Source organism: Brachyistius frenatus, unplaced genomic scaffold, assembly GCF_029030835.1.
Source record: "Brachyistius frenatus isolate BFR_SWC_R1_liver_20210118 unplaced genomic scaffold, ASM2903083v1 Contig_410, whole genome shotgun sequence".
Lineage (NCBI taxonomy): Eukaryota > Metazoa > Chordata > Actinopteri > Embiotocidae > Brachyistius > Brachyistius frenatus.
In genome coordinates, this window is record NW_027211009.1 from 15,070 (window position 1) to 36,580 (window position 21,511).

Consider the following 21,511-nt stretch of genomic DNA (forward strand, 5'->3'; position numbering starts at 1 on the left):
TAAAACAATAAACTCCATTAAGCCCTGAAACATGAATAATTCAACCACATGAAATAATGATGACACGACAGGAGTCACTGACAGTCAATAACACACATTCATTGAAAGGATCACAATACGTTTGCTTTATTCATATTTATTATTGATTACCAACATGATGACTCAGAGGAGGATCAGGTAAAGCAGCCACAGCAGAACACACAGAGTCCCCAACCAGGTCCGCCAGTCCGCACTGACCCACCTCCCACTGCCACTGGTACCAGAGTCCTGATGAGGGGCAGCCCAGACCTCGTCTGTAGACCTGGAGCGACCATGATGACAGGAGGTCAGACAGGGGAGGCATCCAGACAGGATCCACCACAGGATCCCAGACTGCCAGCAGATGATCTCACTAACATCATGTTATAATAAATGATGTGATTCAATTTCATGAGCTCATGCAGAAGCTGGTTTCACGTCGTTCTGTCATCGACACAGAAACACAGTGAACCATCGACAGAAGACCTCCTTAATCCATTATTAATTATTATAAGTAAACACACTTTAAAACATCCCTTCATCTCCAACATGTTGAACATGCTGCTACGATGGCTTCAACCCTGTTTCTCCTCCCGTAGTGAGAGTGTAGTGAGTGTGCAGTGAGTGTGTAGTTAGGGTGCGTCTTTGTGTAGCTGGTTGTATGCTACCCACCAGGTGAGTGTGGGCTCAGCGTGTCCCGTCACCTCCACCTCCAGCGTCACTGGACAGCCCTCCATGACGGACGCTCTGGAGAGGGGCCTTGTGAGGCAGGGGGGGGTGGGACCAGAGGCTGTTCCCTGGGGAAGAGACTCTGCCCGAGGACCAGGAGGAGGAGGAGGAGGAGGCGGGAGGGGGGGCCCCCGGATCTGAGGAGTGAGCCTGATCTCCTCTCGGACGGCCAGCGGCAGACAGACGTCGGGGTCCTGGTCCGAAGTTAGTAGATGAGGGAGAGAGGGAGGGGGGTGGGCATGCAGGTTAGCTGATGTCTGAGGCTCAGGGGGAGGAGGAATAATGGAGGGAGGAGGATCAGGGCAGCGTTGGAGGGTCCTGGTGTTGGAATCAGGGGTTGGACCGGGACGATGGGCCTCAGGACCAGAAACCTGACTGAGCTCTGCAGGTTTTGGTGCATCACTGGTTCTTTGTGAAGGACTCTCAGTGACACCGCGGTCCATCCTGGAGCTCAGGAGGGGGCTCAGTTCAGGGTCTCCCAGGGAGGGCTCTGCCCTCTGAGGGCAGCGCACCCTCAGAGGGGGGTCGGCCCTCTGAGGGGGCTCTGCCCTCGGAGGGGAGGGGTCAGCTGTTCCGGTCTCTGCGGTCTTCAGGATGCTGGTCAGGCTCGGAGCAGCGACCGTTGTTGGGCTCTGGACAGATGAAGCGGACTCTGATCTGAACCTGAAACACACAACAGAGGATGGATCAGTGACCTTTGACCCTCCTGTCCTCCTCCTCTCCTGGTTTTTTGTGTTACGTTTTCAGTCCTCCATCTTGCTTTGGGTTTAAATGAGTGAGGCCTCAAACATCCACAGACCACCAAGAGAAGGACTTGATACAGACCTGTTCCTGGTCTGAAGACTCGTAGGAGGAGTTGGACAGCTCTCTGTCTGCTGTCGTACTGCACTGGTACCAGAGTCAGTCCCGGTCTGTTCAGACAGGACCTGGTCCTGTTGGACGTGGACACTGAAACAGAAGCTGTCCTCCACGTCTGATTGGACCGTGTTGGACTCGGGCGTCTCTGCCAGCGGCGGCAGCGAGATGTCGTCAGGGGACGGACACTCGTATTCATCATTGGACAGAGAGTCGTCCGTCATCACTTCCTGTTGCAGCAGCTTCAGCCCTCCCCCTGATGCATCCTGGGTAAAAAGGGCAGAGTGATAGACGGATGAATCACTGCAGCTCGCTACTTCCTGTCACATGAAACAGGAAGTTAAATAAAGTCCAGTAGAACTAATTAAAGTCCAGTAGAACTAAATAAATGGTTGTTTGTATATAATATATACAGATATATACTGTACTGTATATACTGTATATACTGTGCATTTTATATTTAATATTTTTTACTGCTATTTTACTGCTATTTTATTGCTTTTCTATTATTTTATTATTATCTTATTGCTTCTGTATGCTGCTGTAGCGAAAAAAAATTCCCCTCGGGGATTAATAAAGTAACTACCTAACCTAACCTAAAGTCCAGTAGAGTTCAGGAGTCAGGTTTTATTTACACATAGCAGAGTATCATCTGCGTAGAGATAGAAGTAGATGCTGTGTTTTAGAAACTAAAATAACAGAATAAAAATACCATTAAACTAAAATAAAAGAATAAAAATACCATTAAACCAAAATAATAATAAAAATATCATTAGACTAAAATAACAATAAAAATACCATAAAACTAAAATAACTGAATAAAAATACCATTCGACTTCTCAGGACGCCCACTGACCTGCAGCAGCAGCGTGTTCCAGTCACAGGAAGTGGAAGTCGGCTGTTCCTCCTTCCTCTGAAACTCCCTCCAGATGTCAGAGAACGATGGATCGATCACGGGCAGAGGGGGCGTGGCCAGTGGCTCGGTGGAGGCTGACTGTGATTGGCTGTGGATGGGGTGGACCCGTCGGTTGACCTCGGCTGGAGAGCAGGAGAGGCTGAAGAAGGAGCAGTAGGAGGAGGTGAGGAGGTGCTGTGGGGGGCTGGAGGAGAAACAACGTCCAGGGTTTTAACACATATTCAAGACCTCAGACGAAGGTTGGATTCATAATAACATCAGATTAGACACATTTATTCTGGTTTAACCTAAACAACTAGCTCTGGTGATGGAGACTGAAATAAAGTCATGCTCCCAGAGGATGAATCCCAACAGCTCTGGTGATGGAGACTGAAATGAAGTCATGCTCCCAGAGGATGAACCCCAACAGCTCTGGGGATGGAGACTGCAGGGCCCGTCCTCTGGGGACCAGGAAGTACCAACCTGCCGTCTGAGACCACAGTCTGTAACCGAGGCTTCCTATTGGCTGCAGTCTGCCTCTTCACAGGCACCTCCTTCCCATCATGCTTGGTGTTCAGTTCCGGGGTGTGGCCTGTCTCCTTCAGCTCGTACTGGAAGCAGAGGACAAATGAGACCATCTGAATAACATTTGAGGATCATCTCTGAGTTTTATTGATTCTTTATATGTCTGTGGTGATGTCACCATGTCAGCTGACTCCTGAGAGAGCCGGTTATCCCTCTGCTTAATTTTTCTCTTCTTCATCTTCTCCTCCTCCTCCTCCCTCCTCTGCTCCTCCTCTTCTTCCTCCATCTCTTTCTCTTTCTCCTTCTGCTGCTGTTTTAGATTCTGCAGCTGAAAACACCAGAGGTCAAAGGTCACGTAATCACTGTCTGTCTGACAACATGAAGGTAGTACCGTGTTACTGTTTATATGTCCAGAGTTATCTGATATATCAGTCTATTGGAGCCAGCCCCTAGTGGCCATCGCTGGTATTACACTTCATGTTTTCAGAGACTCGTCTGTGGTTTAGCCCTGATTAAAATATGAGATGCATTCCCTCTCTGCTGCACCCCCTGCTGTTTGTTTCCATGGAGAACATTTTTTTTCATTATCAGAAACTGAAGTCTGTATCAAAGTGTTTGACAACTGATTGGGTAGAAACATGTGACATTAGAAGTTTATAAGAGCTGCTGTTGGTTTGTAAATCCATCAAAACATCTTTGGTCTATTGTTATTATTTAGTTATTATTATCTCGTAAACACAGACTCACCTCTACGTCAGGTAAATGTGAGTCTGTGAAGGTGAGTGTAATGGAGAAAGTTATAAATGAACATTAGAGTCCAGACTGGATCGGCTCCGTGGAGCTCGACCTTCATCAGCTGTTCATGTGTTTCCTGTCGTCACCTTCAGTTTGGCCTCCAGCTCCATCAGCCCATCGCTCAGCTGTCTGATGGACGCCACCATCTCCGAGTGTTTACCAACCGTCCTCTCCATGTAGCGCCGGCCCTCCTCCACCCCTGAAACACACATACTCCATCATCCATCAGTACTGTAAAGGGTTATTAAAGCTGTGTGGTGAAGCTGCTTTGAACATATGATGATGTCATCAGTGAGAGGTTCTGTGGAGACATGTCTGTTTTAAATAATGTGCTGCAAGTGATGGACAGAGAGCAACTCCAGCTGTCAGTCATGTCAAAGTAAAAGAAACATAAAATGTGAAAATACACAAAAGCGTTTCATAAACGGTTACAAAGATGAAAGTATTGGATAAACTGGTTTAAATATCATAAATAAAAGAGCATGGTTGACTCCAGCTGAAGTGAACACGTGTGAAACATGGATGATGTTCACCAGGTCTTTTCAGAATAAAGCGTGTGTGAGCAGTGACCCACCATGCAGCCTGACGGCCAGCTCGCTGATCTGACTGATCCTCTCCTCCTGCTGAGGAACCGTCGGCCACACAAACTTTTCGAACTGCCGGTAGAGGACGGACACGGCTTCAGTGCTGCGACACTCCGAGGAAAACTTCCTGACCCGAGCGATGGTGGCGCTCGCCTCCTCACACCAGAATTGATACTGAGCACAGAGCAGCATGTCGATCACACAGGGGCATCAATCCCTGGTCAATAGGATGATCAACAGTCCTGTTGGATTCAGTACTACCACAATAAGAGTCTCCCTCACCTCCTCTATGGCCTCCTGCAGCCTGCATGTCATGTCCAGAGTTTTCCTGTGCTCACACACACCTCGTTCAAACTCTCCCATCTGCCTCTGCAGCTGGTTGGCGGCGTCCTCCACCTCCCAGGCCACGTCCCCATCTTTGACCTCTGACACCAGCCGGGCCGTCACGCCCTGCACACCTTCCCTGAGCACCTGCAGGACCAGACAGAGCAAAAACCATCAAAAACATCCCAGAAAACTAACAAAAAACATCCAGAAAATAAACAAAAAACATCCACAAAACAAACACAAAACATCCCAGATAACAAACAAAAAACATCCAGAAAACAAACAAAAAACATCCAGAAAACAAACAAAAAACATCCTGAAAAAACACAAAAAACATCACAGATAACAAACAAACAAAAATCACAGAAAACAAACACAAAACATCCCACAAAGCAAATAAAAAGCATCCAGAAATAAACAAAAACATTCAGAAAACATACATAGGTTTCACATGTAATCATATGAGTTTCACATATAATCACGTGAGTTTCACATGTAATCACGTGGGTTTCACATATAATCACGAGTTTCACATATAATCACGTGAGTTTTACATATAATCACATGGGTTTCACATGTAATCACGTGAGTTTCACATATAATCACGTGAGTTTCACATAATCATGTGAGTTTTACATATAATCACGTGGGTTTCACATGTAATCACGCGAGTTTCACATATAATCACGTGAGTTTCACATGTAATCACATGAGTTTCACTGCCTCAAGTCTCAGGTCCATGTTCGGTCCCTGGGTGGATCCGAATAGACCCTCCAACCCTGATCAAGTGATGAAGCAGCTGACGTCTCCAGGTGGAATTGAACCTGTGACGTCGCTCCCTGACTCCTGAGCTCCGACTCGGGGCTGGACGTACCTGCAGCTTCTCCTCGTACAACTCCACCTGCTGCAGCTGGTTCCGGACGGCCTTCATGTTCCTGGTCCTATCGTTCCTCTTCAGGAAGTTGAACTTCAGGTTGCTGAAGCGATTCTTCAGCTCCTTGAAGGAGTCTCGAAGCTGAGAGATAAAAGAAGAGAAGAAGGCTTTCAGTGTCACACCTCCACCTGCTGTTAATAGAAACAGACTCCACAGGTCAGTCTATGATTTCATGGATTCTTCATGGATAAAATAAAAAAGAATCACATCAATAAGATGTTAAAATATTGATATTTTTGAATTCCCTAAAGTCAGAAGTGTCATGTTCACATTAAAGTTGAACTTTATTCTCTTCACATGAAACAAAGATGAGATGGCTCTGGATGTTTTCTACTTTCAATGATGAACTCCACGCTGCAGGACGGTTCTGATCCACAGAGCTCCACACTGGGACTCATCAACTACACTCATGGTCCCCGGAGGACGAACCCACTGACTGTGATTGACCTGCTGTGGTTCAGACAGGATGTTCCTCTCAGGTAAATAAACACCTGCAGAACCAACGACACAATGAAACCTCGCGGTGCTGCCAGAGGCGTGATGACACCTCGACCTGATGGTGGCGCTCTAGTTACAGAGTCAGCAAAGCCCGTGGGATTGGTCTTCTGTGGACCAGAACCAGTGGGAGTGTCCTGTTGATCTGATGGTTGTATGAAGAAGAGATGTTCCCTGAAAATAAACCTGTTAACAGCTTTTTGGGCCCCAGGTTTTTTTAAGTTGCAATACTGCGAGTGACCATTTGGAGACAAACTGGCAGCAGAGCTGAGCTGCTCTTCATCCATCCAGTCTGAACCTCGTCTTTATGCGACGTCTTCTTGTCTCTGTGCTGCTTTGTGGACGTTGTCTTTGTTCAGAACAAGCTCGGTTCTGTTGGGTTGGGTTGTTGGGTTGGGTTCTGTTGGGTTGGACTCTGTTAGGTTGGGTTCTGTTGGGTTGGGTTCTGTTGGGTTGGGTCATGTTGGGTTGGGTTCTGTTGGGTTGGGTCATGTTGGGTTTGGATCAGTGAGCTCTCTGTCGCTGCAGACGGAGCTTTGATTAGATTATTTTTAGAGCTGCAGGACATTTCTGTCTCTGCAGGAGCAGCAGTGTCGGGTGGCGATCTGTCATCCGAGGACAGCTGAGCGAGACACTCGTCCACACCGAGACGTCCAACAGGAGGACCGACTGAGTCTCTGTCACCCGTGGAGGATAAACTCCCAGGATGCACCAGGAGGTCACACAGTGAGTTCACCACAGTGGGAAGAGTCAGGAGTTGGGTCAGTAGTCCTGCAGGAGGACCACATAGAACCAGAACAGTCCTGAACCAGCAGGGTACCAAGAAGAACCCACGGGGAACCCCAGAGAACCACAACCTGCAGAAAACTACAAAGACCAGGAAGACTTAACCATCAGTCAGTACCATGAGGTACATCAGAAGGTTGTCGGTTCAAATCCCACAGTCCATCAGAGGGACAGCAGAGGACTGTAGCTACTGACGTTTTGTAGAGCCGATGAGTGCAGCAGCCTGAACATCAACACAACGTGGAGAGGAAAACATGTCATAGATTAAATATTTGTTGGATCAGTTTTAATAAAACAGAGAAGTACCGACACACACACACATGAAATAAGTCTGTTTGTTGTTCAAATAAATCTCTGACAGTTAATAAAAACTGAACGCCGCGTCTCATTAGGAGCCACCTGATGCTTCATTAATCCTGTCTCAGTCTCTCCAGCAGCTGCTGAATGTTTCAGCTTGCCACTGACGCGCAGCACCAGGTGCATGATGGGAAACCCCCATCAGCTGACTGTGCCTGTATTTCTGATCTGCATGTCATCCCGCCTGCAGCTGCTCCTCAGTGACACACAGGTGGTGTTCACAGGTTAACCTGAAGGGGGTGCCAACACAACTGGCTGCAGAGCTCAGCTCCATCTTTAACTGGAGACACCAAGTATCATTCGATGATCAGTTGGCAGCAGCTGAACATTTAACGGACACATCAGAGGGACGGTCTACGAGACGCTCAGAGTCCAACAGCAAAACAACATGAGACAGAAGCTCAGAGACTAAAGAAACAAACACAAAGAAACTCTGACTGTAAATATGACAACGTTAAAGCTGTTTCTAAAAGGTTTAACATGTTTAACAAAGCTGCTCACAGCAGTGACGTCACCATCTTGTTATTTTGGAGCCACAAGTGACCATATTTGGACGAGCTGGGGAGAAGCAAGGCGCTTAGCCCTGCCCACGTATAGGAGAAACCTGGCTTCACCACAGGCCTGTCAATCAACCAGCCCCGCCCAAACATACCTGTGTTAGAGTCCTAATATGTAATGAATGATGAATTATTTCCAGAGGGAAACACTGATCAGAAGAAGTTTATTTAATGACACAGACGGCCTCTAGTGGTCCTCAGTGGTACTACAGATGGAGTCTATGGAGACAGCCCCTAGTGGTCCTCAGGAACTGCAGCTGCTGACTGTTGACTGTCTCTAACCCTCCACAGCTCGTCTCTCTCCACCATCAACCATCAGGTCCAGTTCAGTCCTGCAGCTCAGAGACTTTATGGACTTCAGTAAAACCTAAAAGCATCTCGCTGCCATCAATTATATTTAGACTGAGGAGACAGAGAGCAGGCGGCCGCCTCCATCACAGCCGTCAGACCTCAGGATGACTGAAGAGTTGAACTCACAGCAGCTGTGGAGGTTAAACTCAGTCTGACATGTTAAATATAATAATTTAACTGACAGTTTCTACACGTACGGCGTGACGGGAAATCAAACCGATAAATATATACAGGAAGTCACACGAGTTTCTACTCAGTAAATAATTCATTCATATTCTTGGGTTTAAATTGAATTATGATGAAATAATAATAGACAAACACCATGAAGCTACATGTTAATAATGATGAGGAAAAGTAGTACATGTGTTAAAGTTATGTACAGACTATCAGCAGCTCCCTCTGCTGGTCCAACGACTGAATAACAATCAGGACGTGTTTCTGAAAACAACGCAGTCATCAAATCTGACAGACTTCTGATGATTAACAATAAAATATTAAAACTGAAAGAGCTGTTCGAAATAATCACATTTGTTTATCTCATTAATTTTACATTTTATCTCATAATCTAGACTTTTTACCTTCTAGTGTTGACAGAGTAAGTGAATACGTGGATGTGGGTGGGGCTAAGCGTTACTTGCTCAGTGACCTCACCTGGCTGATGTCATCGTGCAGCAGCTTCTGTCTGAGCAGCTTCTCTTCACGTCGAGCTGCTTCGTTCAGCCGCGACTTGCAGACGGAGTCCAGAGAGAGAAGACGAGCCTCCAGCTGCTCCACCCGCCAACCGGCTGCACTCTGACGGAGCAGGAAGAGCACACACCCACCACTGTAGTACAGAGTACACAGTAACAGCCTGCACGCAGTACATAGAGTACACGGTAACATCCTGCACGCAGTAATAATATACCATAACATCCTGCATGCAGTAATAATACATGGTAACATCCCACATGCAGTAATAATACACGGAAACATCCTGCACGCAGTAATAATACACGGTAACATCCTACACACAGTAATAATACACAGTAACATCCTGCACACAGTATATAGAGTACACGGTAACATCCTGCACGCAGTAATAATACACCATAACATCCCGCACGCAGTAATAATACACAAGTGATGGTAGTAACAGGGGACTGTAGTACTTGAGTAAAGTGTGTGTGTGTATATATATGTATGTGTTTGTGTTTGTGTTTGCGTGTTTGTGTGTGCGTACTTTGTTGCTGCTGATGGTTCTGCAGATGTCGGTCTTCAGTTCTGAAGTGGTTCTGAACAGGTTCTGGATCTGCAGCTGGTCCTCTCTGAGCCGGTTCATCTCAGCCTCAGTGGATCCATAGAACCCAGTCTGACCCGTTAGAGGAGCGGATGGTTCTGAGTGGATCAGCGCCTCCAGCTGGACACACAAAGTATGGTAAACCGTGTATCTGTATAGAGTCATGTGATATTGACTGTGGCCACAGGGGGCGCTGTCTCTCCCTCACTCTGAGGTCCAGCATCACTTCATTCATTCTTAACATTAATCACAGTAAATTATTTTTAACAGATCACTGAATTATTGAACTGTTTATTAATTTAATGTGTTTGTCTCTGATTTCAGATTTTTTTTTTAATTTTTTTTTTTTATATATATATATATATATATATATATATCTGTTCATAATTTCTATTCAAATCTGTTGTAAAGTTTATTTTTAAATAATTTCAATAAAAAACGTCTTCACCTGTTTGACTGACAGGTGGAAGCTGTTGGTCAGAACCAGGATAGACTCATTCTGATGGTTCTGGTTCTTCACTCTCTGATGGAGCTCCTCCTCCCCCTCCTCTTCCTCCTCCTCCTCCTCCTCCTTCACCTCTTCCTCCATTTTCACCTCCTCCTCCTCTTCTTCCTCCTCTTCTTCCTCCTCCTCCACCTCCTCATCCTCACCCTCCACCGTGTCCTGGATTCCTCTCAGGTCCTCCTCCTCGTCCTCCTCCTTGTCCTCCTCCTCCCCCTCCCCCTCCCCCTCGTCGTCCTCCTCCTCCATCTCCTCTTCCTCATCCTCCACCCTGTCCTGGACTCCTCTCAGATCCTCCTCCTCCTCTTCCTCCATCTCCTGCTCCTCTTCCTCCTCCTGCTCCTCGTGCTGCTGGATCTGGATCCTCAGCTGGTTCACCTCCTGTTTGGTCCGGTCCAGTCTCTCCATCGTCTGTTGGACCACCGAAACCACAGACTGCAGGTTCAGTCCAGATCCAGACAGCTGACAGAGAAAGAAATGTCACATGTCATCTCATGTCATCTCACCTCACCTCACGTCACATCATGCCAAGATATGATGTGACATGATGTCATCACATCATGTCGCGTCACATCATACATCATGAAATGTCATGTCATTAATTTCATTCAGTGTCATTTTGTGTGCTATAATCTCATGTCATGTGATTCTATGTTCAGTTAGGTGATTTTATAATGATATCATGTAATCTCATGCTGCGTGTTCTTGTGATTTCATGCCAACTCATTTCATATGATTTTAGTAACTCATCTAACTCCCTGTAATCTCACATACTCTGATCTCAGGTCAGTTCCTCTCTTGTCGTCTCATTCCTCTAATAATCTGGTATTTAATGTCATCATGTCTGGTTATGTCATGTCTAATAATTCATCTGGTTTCATCTCCAACACAGACAGACATTATGGACTGTAGCTCATCTCATGTCGTCTCTATCAATCTGATGTCATATCGTTCCATGACTCATCTCACATCATCTGATTTCATGTCATGTCAACAAAAACTATTCCTTCTGAACCCCGGTGGCCTGGTTACCGTGGTAACGGTATGGAGGTAGTTGTTTCCTAGTTCCTCAGTAGTGAGGAACCTCTGCAGCGTTTCCTGCCAGCAGGCGTCCACCTGCTTCTTTTTCACTGGTAACCTGGAGCTGGTGGCCGCCTCCTCCTCCTCCTCCAGTCTCCTCCTGTAGACCTCCCTCAGTTCGTCCATCTTCTCCTCCACCTGGAGAACAGGAGGACCATCAGGAAGCAGCTCAGTGACTCCCTGGACTCTGAATGTTACTGTAGGACCAGCAGCAGAATTTGGGCCTTGTGGATCAGAACCCGAGTTATTTTATTCACCACGTTTCTTTTATAGTGAGCGAGACATTCTTTTTAAACTTCCTGTGTCTCTTTGTTATGATTATTAACTCTGTTCTTCCTTCAGTTTCATTCACATGTAGTTCTATAACTCTGATAATAAAACTGTGACAGATCAAAATAAATTCAGGGTTCTTCACAAACACCTGAACAGAACCAGAACCTCGAACCGCTAGTCCTTCAGGTGGTGTTGATACCAGAACCAGAACCACCTGATACCGTTTTGTATGGATCCAAAGAATTCTCAGAAAAAAGACCTTCAGTTCAAAACTTCACCAAAAATCAAAGTATAATAATTGACCACATGGTGGCGCCACTGGGGCTGTTTCTGTAAATGATGCATAATAATAATAATAATAATAATAATAATAATAAATGGGTCCCAATAATCATGTTTTAGTTTGAGTGAATGACCCAGCAGCTCTGTAGAGACCCGGTCACGGGGTTCTGGTTGATCTGCTTCCTGGTCACCTGGTTCTGGTTGATCTGCTTCTGGGTCACCTGGTTCTAGTTAATCTGGTTCTGGGTGTTGCTGGCTGTGGTTCTGGAGCTCTTACCTGCTGTGCGGTTCTGAGGAAGGTGACGTAGGGCTGCAGCAGCTGCAGGTTGGACTCGATCTTCCTGTTCAGGTTCTGCAGGTCCTTCAGAACTAGATCGACTCGACCAGCGAGTTCTGGACTCAGTGAACCAGTGGGGTGAGTTGTAAGTGGATTGGAGCGAGCGGTGCTGGTTCTGCTGGGTGTGCCAGTGCTGCCTCTCTTTAGCTGCTCTGTCAGAGCCTTCAGATGGGTCAGCTGTGTGCTGGGCGGGTTCTGCAGGGTTCGGAGCTGATCCAGGATCTGCTGCAGGTTCTCTGCATCGTGGCCTGCAGACTAGAGACAAACAGAGTTACTGCAGCAGAACCGGACTAACTGGAACGAGAACTGGAAAACAGAACTGGAAACAGAACTGGACCCAAAACTGCAGCAGGAGCTGATGTTACATAGCTTGTGTCTGTGTGTGTACCTGAGCCTGTGTGTGTAGCAGCAGGTATGTGTTCAGACTGTGTTCTGCCTCCTCCAGGTGTCGTCCTCCTCCAGGTGTGTCTGTTAGAATTCTGCTGCTCTGCTGCATCCAGCTGTGAACCTGCAGCACACAAACACACTGACAGTCACTCCAAGTCCAAGTCCAGGTTCAGGTCTAGGTCCAGGTTTAGGTTTAGGCTCAGGTTCATGTTTAGGTTTGTTTGGATTTAGGTTTAGATTTAGGTTCAGGTTTAGGTTCAGGTTTGTTTGGGTTTAGGTTCAGGTTTGGGTTTGGGTATAGGTTTAAGTTTAGGTTCAGGTTCAGGTTTGTTTGGGTTTAGGTTCAGGTTTGTTTGTTTGGATTTAGGTTTAGGTTTGTTTGGGTTCAGGTTTAGGTTCAGGTTCAGGACTGTGCATCCAGGCTGCAACACAGAGGGAACAACAAATAAACTACACACAACGTCACCTTTTCTGACAGGAGTTCAAACGACTTTAGCAGCTGCTGCTTCTGATTGGTCGGGAGGTTACGGTGGGCAGGGCCCTCTCCCCTGGGAGTGTCCTTTCCCAGCATGCTCTTCTGCCCACTACCAACGAAGAAGAAAGACATTGTTGGGACTTCATCTCACAGATAAAACAAACTGAAACCTTTTGTTCATATGAGGTGAAGATGAGTCTATCAGTTTCCATGGCAACCGGCAAGGCAACGTCCGGTAACTGAGCCTGTGAAAGTTTCCTAAAACAGGCGGAAACAATCATGTGAAGTGTTTCCAGGTGTGAACGTACCCGACTGCAGCAGGTCGACGCCCCTTGGCTGCTTCCCGTTTCCTGTGGACGTCCGACAAACGGAGGTCGTCGCTCTGAGACAGAAAACATAATTTACATCAGAAAGTCATAAACATCAGACCATAATATCTCAGTTTGACCTTTGAACTGAAAACAGGAAGCTGAAGTGACATCATTAACGTTACAGTCGGTCAGCTGATTAAACCAGGTGGGTACCTCTGATCCGGTTCTTGACCACTGGTCTCTGTCCTCCTCTGATCCGGTTCCTGACCGCTGGTTTCTGTCCTCCTCTGATCCGGTTCTTGACCGCTGGTTTCTGTCCCCCTCTGATCCGGTTCTTGATCGCTGGTCTCTGTCCTCCTCTGATCCGGTGCCTGACCGCTGGTTTCTGTCCTCCTCTGATCCGGTTCTTGACCGCTGGTCTCTGTCCTCCTCTGATCCGGTTCCTGACCACTGGTCTCTGTCCTCCTCTGATCCGGTTCTTGACTGCTGGTCTCTGTCCTCCTCTGATCCGGTTCCTGACCGCTGGTCTCTGTCCTCCTCCCATCTGGGTTCAGACTTCATGTCAGATTCAGATCCTGGCTGCACATCTGAACCGGACCTGGGTTTCAGAACTAATGTGGATCGAGGCTGCAGGTCAACATTTCTGGTTTCCTCTGAACTGGGTCCAGATTTCACATGTAATCTGAATCTGGACTGCAGGTTTCTGGTCTCATCTGTTCTAGATCCAGACTTTAGCTCTTCTCTGATTCTAGACCGCAGGTCTGATCTGGATCCAGACTTTAAGTTTCTGATTTTCTGATCCAGGTAACTGGTTTCCTCTGATCCAGATCCAGGCTGCAGGTTCTGGTCCAGGATCTTGTCAATAATATGCTAATAATGATAATAATAGCAACAACAATAATAATAATAATAATAATAAGATAACATAATAATTATAGTAATAAATAAAACAATAATAATAGCAATAATAATAATGAAGCTGATTGTTTTTGTGTTTTCGGTTGTTTCATGATAAAATATGAAAGTTTTACAGAAGAACATTAAACATGTTGATGAATATGATGACATGCTGTTCATTTATGTGGTTTCACTGAATATTTCCATTTATTAATATTTACTATCAGTGTTTTATTGTTGTTCTGTCATCCCACCAGTCTGTAAACATGTTTACATGTTTGTTTGTTTGTTTACATTAAGGGGGGGGACACGAACAGCTGATCAGCTGTTCTTTAACGTCACCAGTCAACACGTCTCTTACATCAGAACCGGAGCGACCTAACCTGCCCTCCTCCTCCGCCTGCTGTAGCTGCAGCCTCACGGCCCAGTCAGCCCTCCTCCTCCGGTCCTGCAGCTCCTCCACCAGCTCCTCCAGCCTCAGCACCGCCCCCTTGCTGCGCCAGGAACTCTGGGAAGAGGAAGCAGCATCACCATCATCACTCCCACCAGCAGCAGGCTGTTCACGTCACCATCAGGAGCAGCAGTTCGGTCAGCTGACTCCTCACAGAGGATGATGGGAGGTGAACAGGAAGTTCAGATGAGTGTCCGACTGGAGATGAAGGACACATCACTCATGTTGAGGAGAGAAGAGGTGATAAATGTGTTCGGACACATCTCACCTCGTCCTCGTCTTCCTCGTCCTGCAGTAGTCCTCCTCTCCTCTCCTCGAACCTCTGCAGCTGCCTCAGTTTCTGCAGCAGGATGTTGCTACTGGTTAAAACTTGCAGGGATTTCCCTAGAAGATCTGCAGTCCAGACACAGAGACAAACCAGTTCATACCAGTTGAATCAAATTAACAACCTCAAACTAAAACCAGCGTGTTTAAAACAAGTTTCAACCAGTTCAGTTTAAACTACTTGCAACTGTCCACCAGCAACAAACCACTTTATCATCACCTGATCCCAGTTTAACCCACCGACCGGAAAATACCACCGAGTGCCACTAGAGGTCGGCTCCAAAAAGCCTCCAGCTCCATAGATTCCCATTCAACTTCTCTCATCAAATACAAAGTCAATAAAATGTCTCCAGCAGTTATCTAGATGTTGTTAGCTAAAGTCAGTCCTTCTTATTAGTTTTCTGGAGGTCCATCTAAAAATAATCCCTCATTCATTAGAAAATAAGCTTCAAAAAGACCTGTTTTTGGGGGCGTGTCTGTTTGATTGACAGGCCTGTGGTGCAGTTAGGTTACAGCTATCTGTGGGCAGGACGTAGTATCGTCAAGTTTCTAATCACATCAGTCAGATCCACCACTGGCTCCTCTCCCAGCTCGTCCAAATATGGTCACTTCCTGCTCCAAACTGCTCCGAACTAGCAAAGATGGTGACGGACAGAATCTGAACTGGAGAATTCCTTACGTTCACAAACCAACGATGACATCACTGATGGTTGATGACATCACTGATGGTTGCTGATTGGATAAAACCAGTTAAAACCAGTCTACAGTAACTAACTAACCCAGCGAATCTGACAAACTAACTAACTAACTAACTAACTAGCCTAACTGGTCTGACTAACCAAGCTAACCTAACTAACTATCCCAACTACCACACTCTGATTAAACCTGTGACAGTTAGGTCTGTAAACATCTGGATCACTTCACATTCTGGGACATAAATCCAGATGTTTAGATTCGCATCCACTAGTTTAAATATCCTCTAATCCTGCAGCAGGTTTATGGGGAGGCAGATTACACACATAACTAGTTCACTATAACCAGTGAATGAGTTATATTTTATAGACTATAATTAGTGGATGAGTCATATTTTATAGACTATAACTATTCATATTTTAAACAGTAACCATGGTTACCTCTTCTCATGGAGTCAAATGTGAGCTGAACTTCAGATAGTCTGTCATCTGGTTCAATCTGAAGGTCCTCAACTCTGGAGATATTCACAGAAAACTACAGACAGACAGAAGGACAGACAGGAGGACAGGCAGTTAATATATTGTAATTCACTTGTGATTTAATAACAGGTCTGAGGAAAACATTGATGTTCCAGCGTTATCTTCCTCCTCCTCCACCTCCTCCTTCTCCTCCTTTTCTTCCTCCTCCTCTTCCTCTTCCTCCACCTCCCCTTCTTCCTCTTCCTCCTACTCCGTCATCATGTCTTTGTATTTCCTGCTAGGTTGCTAACTGATGACGTCCATGTTGATCAGTAGAAGTTGATGGAAGTTTATTTAGAATCAACATAAACATGTTAAATTAAAGTAACACCTGCTCCTCGGACTACTCTAAATGAGAATATAAACAATGACATAATCTCCGTTAAATTCAGATGAGAATATTTTCACCTCCATCGATTGGCGGTAGAAGTCTGAAGCCAACGTGAGGACTTCCTGTCGTCTGTGGAGCAGCCGGAGCAGCAGCGACCATCCCCCGCTCAGAGACTCCTCCATGGCCTGGTACACCTCCTCCTCCTCCTGGTTCATCTTCCTCCTCCCTCCCTCCTCCCGTCGTTTCTTCTTCACCACATCCAGAACCTCCCGCTCGTGTTTCTAGAAGATCAGCAGATCATTCATCAACCAGATGAAATGAAACGTGAACACAAGTCAAAGAGAGCTCATATCCCTGGTGGAGCCCTGTGAGGTAGCGCCGGGGCTTAGGGTTAGGGTTAAAGTGGTAGAAAAACATTATAAATTCTCACGCTCTAAAAACTCTCGTAGTTTTAAGCGAACATTAATTTACGACTATAGTGAATTCAGACTAAACTTGAGTTTATGCGTTGCTGAAAGTTACGAGTTAAAAACAAACTAAACATTAAAACTGTTCGGGTTAGGGTTGTCTTTTCACAAAGTTTGAACTTTATTTAATCAAGAAAATTGAGATTTCTGATTTGTGACAGCTGCTGAATTATTGATCCTCCACTTCCTGTTTCTTTTAAAACAGCTGAATTGTTGTGTATTCTGTGTGTGTCTGTGTGTACCTTGAGTTTGTCCAACAGCTGCTGTTGTTCCTGGATCAGTGTCAGGGTCTGGTCCTGGTTCGATCCGATCTCACAGAGTCCTGGTTGGACCTGGACCAGCTGGAGGTGGACCAGAGACCCACTCTGTACACACCCACACACACACACACACACACAGTAGAACAGTGTTGTCACATGAGTTGATGACTTCCAGAAGCTGTTTTCAGGTGTTCAGACTTCAGTTCCTTCAAGGAGGGTTTAAAGAAAACTGTGTGTGTGTGTGTGTGTGTGTGTGTGTGTGTGTGTGTGTGTGTGTGTGTGTGTGTGTGTGTGTGTGTGTGTGTGTGTGTGTGTGTGTGTGTGTGTGTGTGTGTGTGTGTGTGTATGTCTGTGTGTGTGTGTGTGTGTGTGTCTGTGTGTGTGTGTGTGTGTGTGTGTGTGTGTGTGTGTGTGTGTGTGTGTGTGTGTGTGTGTGTGTGTGTGTGTGTGTGTGTGTGTGTGTGTATGCCTGTGTGTGTGTGTTGCAGCATTCCTCAGGTTGATACAGTATCTCTGGCATGTTGACCAAAAAAGACTCCACATGACACGTGGTCACACACACACACACACACACACACACACACACACACACTGCTGCAGCTGCATCAGTATCAGCTTTCATCAGTTTCTATAACAGTCGGACAGAAACAACCTCCAGACTCACTTTAAAATGTCAAAGTTGTTAGTTGTTAATTGTTAGCGGTTAGCTGTTAGCTCACTGAAACTCACCTCCTCGTGACACGGATCATATTTAGCTAACAGGAAGCTCGTTTAACTGTGACGTTAAAAGTTAAAAATAACGCAGACACTAAAGCAGATGTCGGAAAACGGAGAAGCTAATTTTAACAGCTAATTTATTTAACATATTTGCCAACTAAAGTTCAAACAATCAGACTTGTAGCTAATGAAACACAAAACTAACATACAAGTATATCAGAGCACTGTTCAAGCTATCGGGTGAAAACTAGCTTTAGTCAAAACAGTCGAAGTGCTCAATAAAACTGAAGTAACATCATATTTAATAATACAAAGCTGAAAGTCGGGGCTCACCTGATAACACCTGATAACCGGAAACTAAAACGGGCTACCAGCTAACTAACAGTGACCAAAAACAATTGAAGCTGAAGTTAAAACTAATGGTCTAATTTGAAGCCATTCTCGTTATAAACTATAATTCTCGTTGGTAGTTCGTACCTTCAGTACCGAGACGACCACCTGTGATTGGCCGGCCTGGACGGCGATGGTGCTGAGCACCGTGGAGGAGCGAGGAGGCTTCATGTTTCCGTCTCCTCCTATTCTCATCACGGAGGAGCCGCAGATCCTTCGGGGGACTTCAGCTCCTCGTTTCTCTTCTCTTTGACCTGTGATTGATTCTCATCGGAGCTCTTCATCAAACTGATACTCCAGTTTTTCTTCTTCTTCTTCTTCTTCTTCTTCTTCTTCTTCTTCTTCTTCTTTTATTTACCTTGCGTGACCCAAAGTTGGTTTGAAGAAGATCTGAGGTTCCACCAGCAGGTCCTCAAGCTGAACCCGTTAGTGGTTCGTAGGACCAGTCCAGACAGCAGAACCTTATCAGAACCTCCTACAGAACACACAGATCAGCAATCAGCAACATAAGTTAAGACAAAAGGGTTCCACATACAGTTCTGCTCCAGTTTGTGTAGCGACCAAGTACTCAACAAGCCGGGGCACGCTGGGACCAACCAAAGACTAGACCACCAAAGACTAGACCACCAAAGACTAGATCACCATAAAACTAGAGCAGCAAAGACTAGACCCCCATAAGACTAGACCTGCAAAGACTCAACCAGCAAAGACTAGACCACCATAAGATTAGACCAGAAAAGTCTAGACCAGCAAAGACTAGACCACCATAAAACGAGATGAGCAAAGACCAGACCACCATAAGACTAGAGCAGAAAAGTCTAGACCAGCAAAGACTAGACCACCATAAGACTAGACCAGCAAAGACTAGACCAGAAAAGTCTAGACCAGAAAAGTCAAGACCAGAAAAGTCAAGGCCAGCAAAGACTAGAGCAGCAAAGTCTAGACGAGCAAAGTCAAGACCACCAAATCAAGCCAACACTGAGCACCTGTTGGGAATCTAAAATGTTTCATCGTTACAACCCGGTCGTCTCACTGACCTTCAACATTTATAATCTGTCTCCACATTTATCTTCAAACACATCTGCAGGAGAAAGTGAGTCGAAACATTAACGCCAGCTAATGTTAGCTCAATAGCTAATGTGCTGGACTCATGCGACTCACCACCAAATTTGTCTCTATTTCTTTACTTTTTTTTTTTTTTATTACAGTTCAAAAGAAAACATAGACACCAGATCATATTTCCAGGTGTATGAAGCAACACTTAGAAACACCTGCGATCCGTCCACTGATGCACGTTCAGTCTTAGAAGTTATCAATGATCTGATTGGTTGAGATTCTCTGCAGTTCTTCTGGTTTCAGAGGAGAAAAGTTCTTTACAACCAATTCAAAATAATGTATTCTTTTTCAGTAGAATTATTGAAAATGTTGAAAGTATAGAATGGAGATATTGAAAACGGTCAACGATCATTCAGGCAAGAAGCAAAGTGATAATAAATAATAATAATAATAAATAATCTGTCTGGACCAATCACAGCAGCTCTCATGTTATTGAAGAGCACTTTATGACTCAGAGATTAACATTTACACAACAGACATTTCTATTTTGGTATTTTATCTCCTATGAGGCCAGTTTTTAAAGATTAACAGTTCATTTATGACATTAATAATCAGGGTGAGTGTTGCATATGATTCCAGCTTTGTTCAGGTAAATGTGTACATGTCACCTCTAATAGTCTGTTATAAAGAGAGAAATGTACCTGAACCGGGTCCTGCAGGTCCTGACATGTCCTCCAGGTCCGGACGTGTCCAACAGGTCCACTGGAGCCTGGAGCCCTGAGAGAGGAGGCTGTGCTGAGGGGGAGGAGAGAGTTATAAATAGATGTGGTTCCAGTGGATTATCAGAGACGTCCATAAACACGCACACTGTAAACACATCAACACATGAGCCTGATGAACACAACCCGTCGGACCGCTGGTCACAGAGACAGTAAATAACAGACAGGACAGGAAGCTGTTAAAGTGTTAGAAAAGTGTTCGTAGCTTCCAGGTCTGAAAAGGCCTTAAACTCTATACCACCAAAAACCACCAGGGGCCGGCGCCAAAAAACCTCTGGCCTCAACAAGTGGTGTCTTTGGGGGCGTGTCTGTTCGATGCAGTACAGTCAGGTTTCAGCTATCAGTGGGCGGAGCATAGTGTCCTCAGGTTCCCACCAATCAGCAACCAGCAGTAATGTCATCGTGGGTTTGTGAACGTTATGAAGCCTCCGATTCAAATTCTGTCCGTCACCATCTTTTGCTCGTTCGGAGCAGGAAGTGACCATATTTGGACAAGCTGGGGGAGGAGCTAGCGGTGGATCTGACCGATCTGATTGGAAACCTGACGATACTACGTCCCGCCCACCGATAGCTTTAACCTGACTGCACCACAGGCCTGTCAATCAAACAGACACGCCCCCAAAAACAGGTCTTTTTGAAGCTTATTTTCTAATGAATGAGGGATTATTTTCTGATGGACCTCCAGAAAACTAATAAGGAGTGACTTTAGCTAACAACACCGAGATAACTGCCGGATACATTTTATTGACTTTGTATTTGATGAGAGAAGTTGAATGGGAGTCTATGGAGCTTTTTGGAGCCACTCGGTGGTATTGCAGATTAAGGCAATCTGCATCGGAACCATTTTTCAGACCTGGAAGCTACGAACACTTTTAAATACAGACTGTGGTTCAACTCAGTCAGTCAGATCTTCCCCTGGCTCCTCCCCTGCTCATCTAAATATGGTCACTTCTGGCTCTAAAATAACAAGATGGCAACAAATGAAATTTGAACTCTCGGCTTCAGGTCAGCAGGTCAAAGAGCAACAGATGACGTCACGGCTTCATGTCAGCTGCTCTCTGACTGGAGTCTCCAACTAACTCCATGTTTCAGGAAGCAAAGACTTTAGACAGGCCGATGATCAGCTGTTGGACTGAAGCTCCACGCCGGTATCCTTAAGACGTGTCCAACACTGGACCAGGACACAGTGAAACAGAACCAAAACAAAGAGCTGAAGAGACGTCGTTATTGAGATGCAACACATCAGCATCTAGTTTTATTCTGACATTCACATCTTTACAAGAGATGAATCACAAACACATCTGACCTGTTCAATCTGTAACAATGTGGACAAACGTCTCCTGATGATGGGAATCTACATCAGCCAATCACAGAGATCTTCGGAGAACATATTTGAACAAACTTCTCAGAACATGCTTTCACTGTGACTCCAGGTTATTTATTATAGATCCCACCCTCCACAGGGAAACGGCCAATCAAGACAGCTCTGATCAGAGG

At 45.6% G+C, this 21,511-nt stretch overlaps 1 protein-coding gene across 4 annotated transcripts; it reads right to left on the reverse strand.

Moving 5' to 3' along the window:
* Positions 1-101: 101 nt before the first annotated feature.
* Positions 102-20,015, reverse strand: ccdc141 (coiled-coil domain containing 141). Of its 4 annotated transcripts, none has more exons than XM_069725129.1 (26): positions 19,937-20,015; positions 18,267-18,654; positions 17,055-17,177; positions 16,423-16,626; positions 15,937-16,030; positions 14,748-14,872; positions 14,390-14,536; positions 13,345-13,986; positions 13,129-13,202; positions 12,812-12,929; positions 12,347-12,466; positions 11,899-12,213; positions 11,019-11,204; positions 9,933-10,448; positions 9,428-9,604; positions 8,860-9,000; positions 5,603-5,743; positions 4,684-4,872; positions 4,392-4,575; positions 3,904-4,016; positions 3,201-3,350; positions 2,981-3,108; positions 2,459-2,702; positions 1,573-1,868; positions 691-1,410; positions 102-391 (listed from the first exon to the last, which is right to left on the reverse strand). In XM_069725129.1, exons 2-26 carry the CDS (start codon positions 18,372-18,374, stop codon positions 163-165), a joined length of 5,484 nt encoding a protein of 1,827 aa, XP_069581230.1. In that variant the 5' UTR covers positions 18,375-18,654; positions 19,937-20,015; the 3' UTR covers positions 102-162. The 4 variants fall into 4 exon arrangements, with proteins under 4 accessions (XP_069581230.1, XP_069581231.1, XP_069581232.1 ...); XM_069725130.1 differs by having other exon boundaries at positions 2,459-2,657; positions 13,345-14,001; XM_069725131.1 differs by having other exon boundaries at positions 102-301; positions 13,345-14,001.
* Between the last annotated feature and the right edge of the window lie 1,496 nt (positions 20,016-21,511).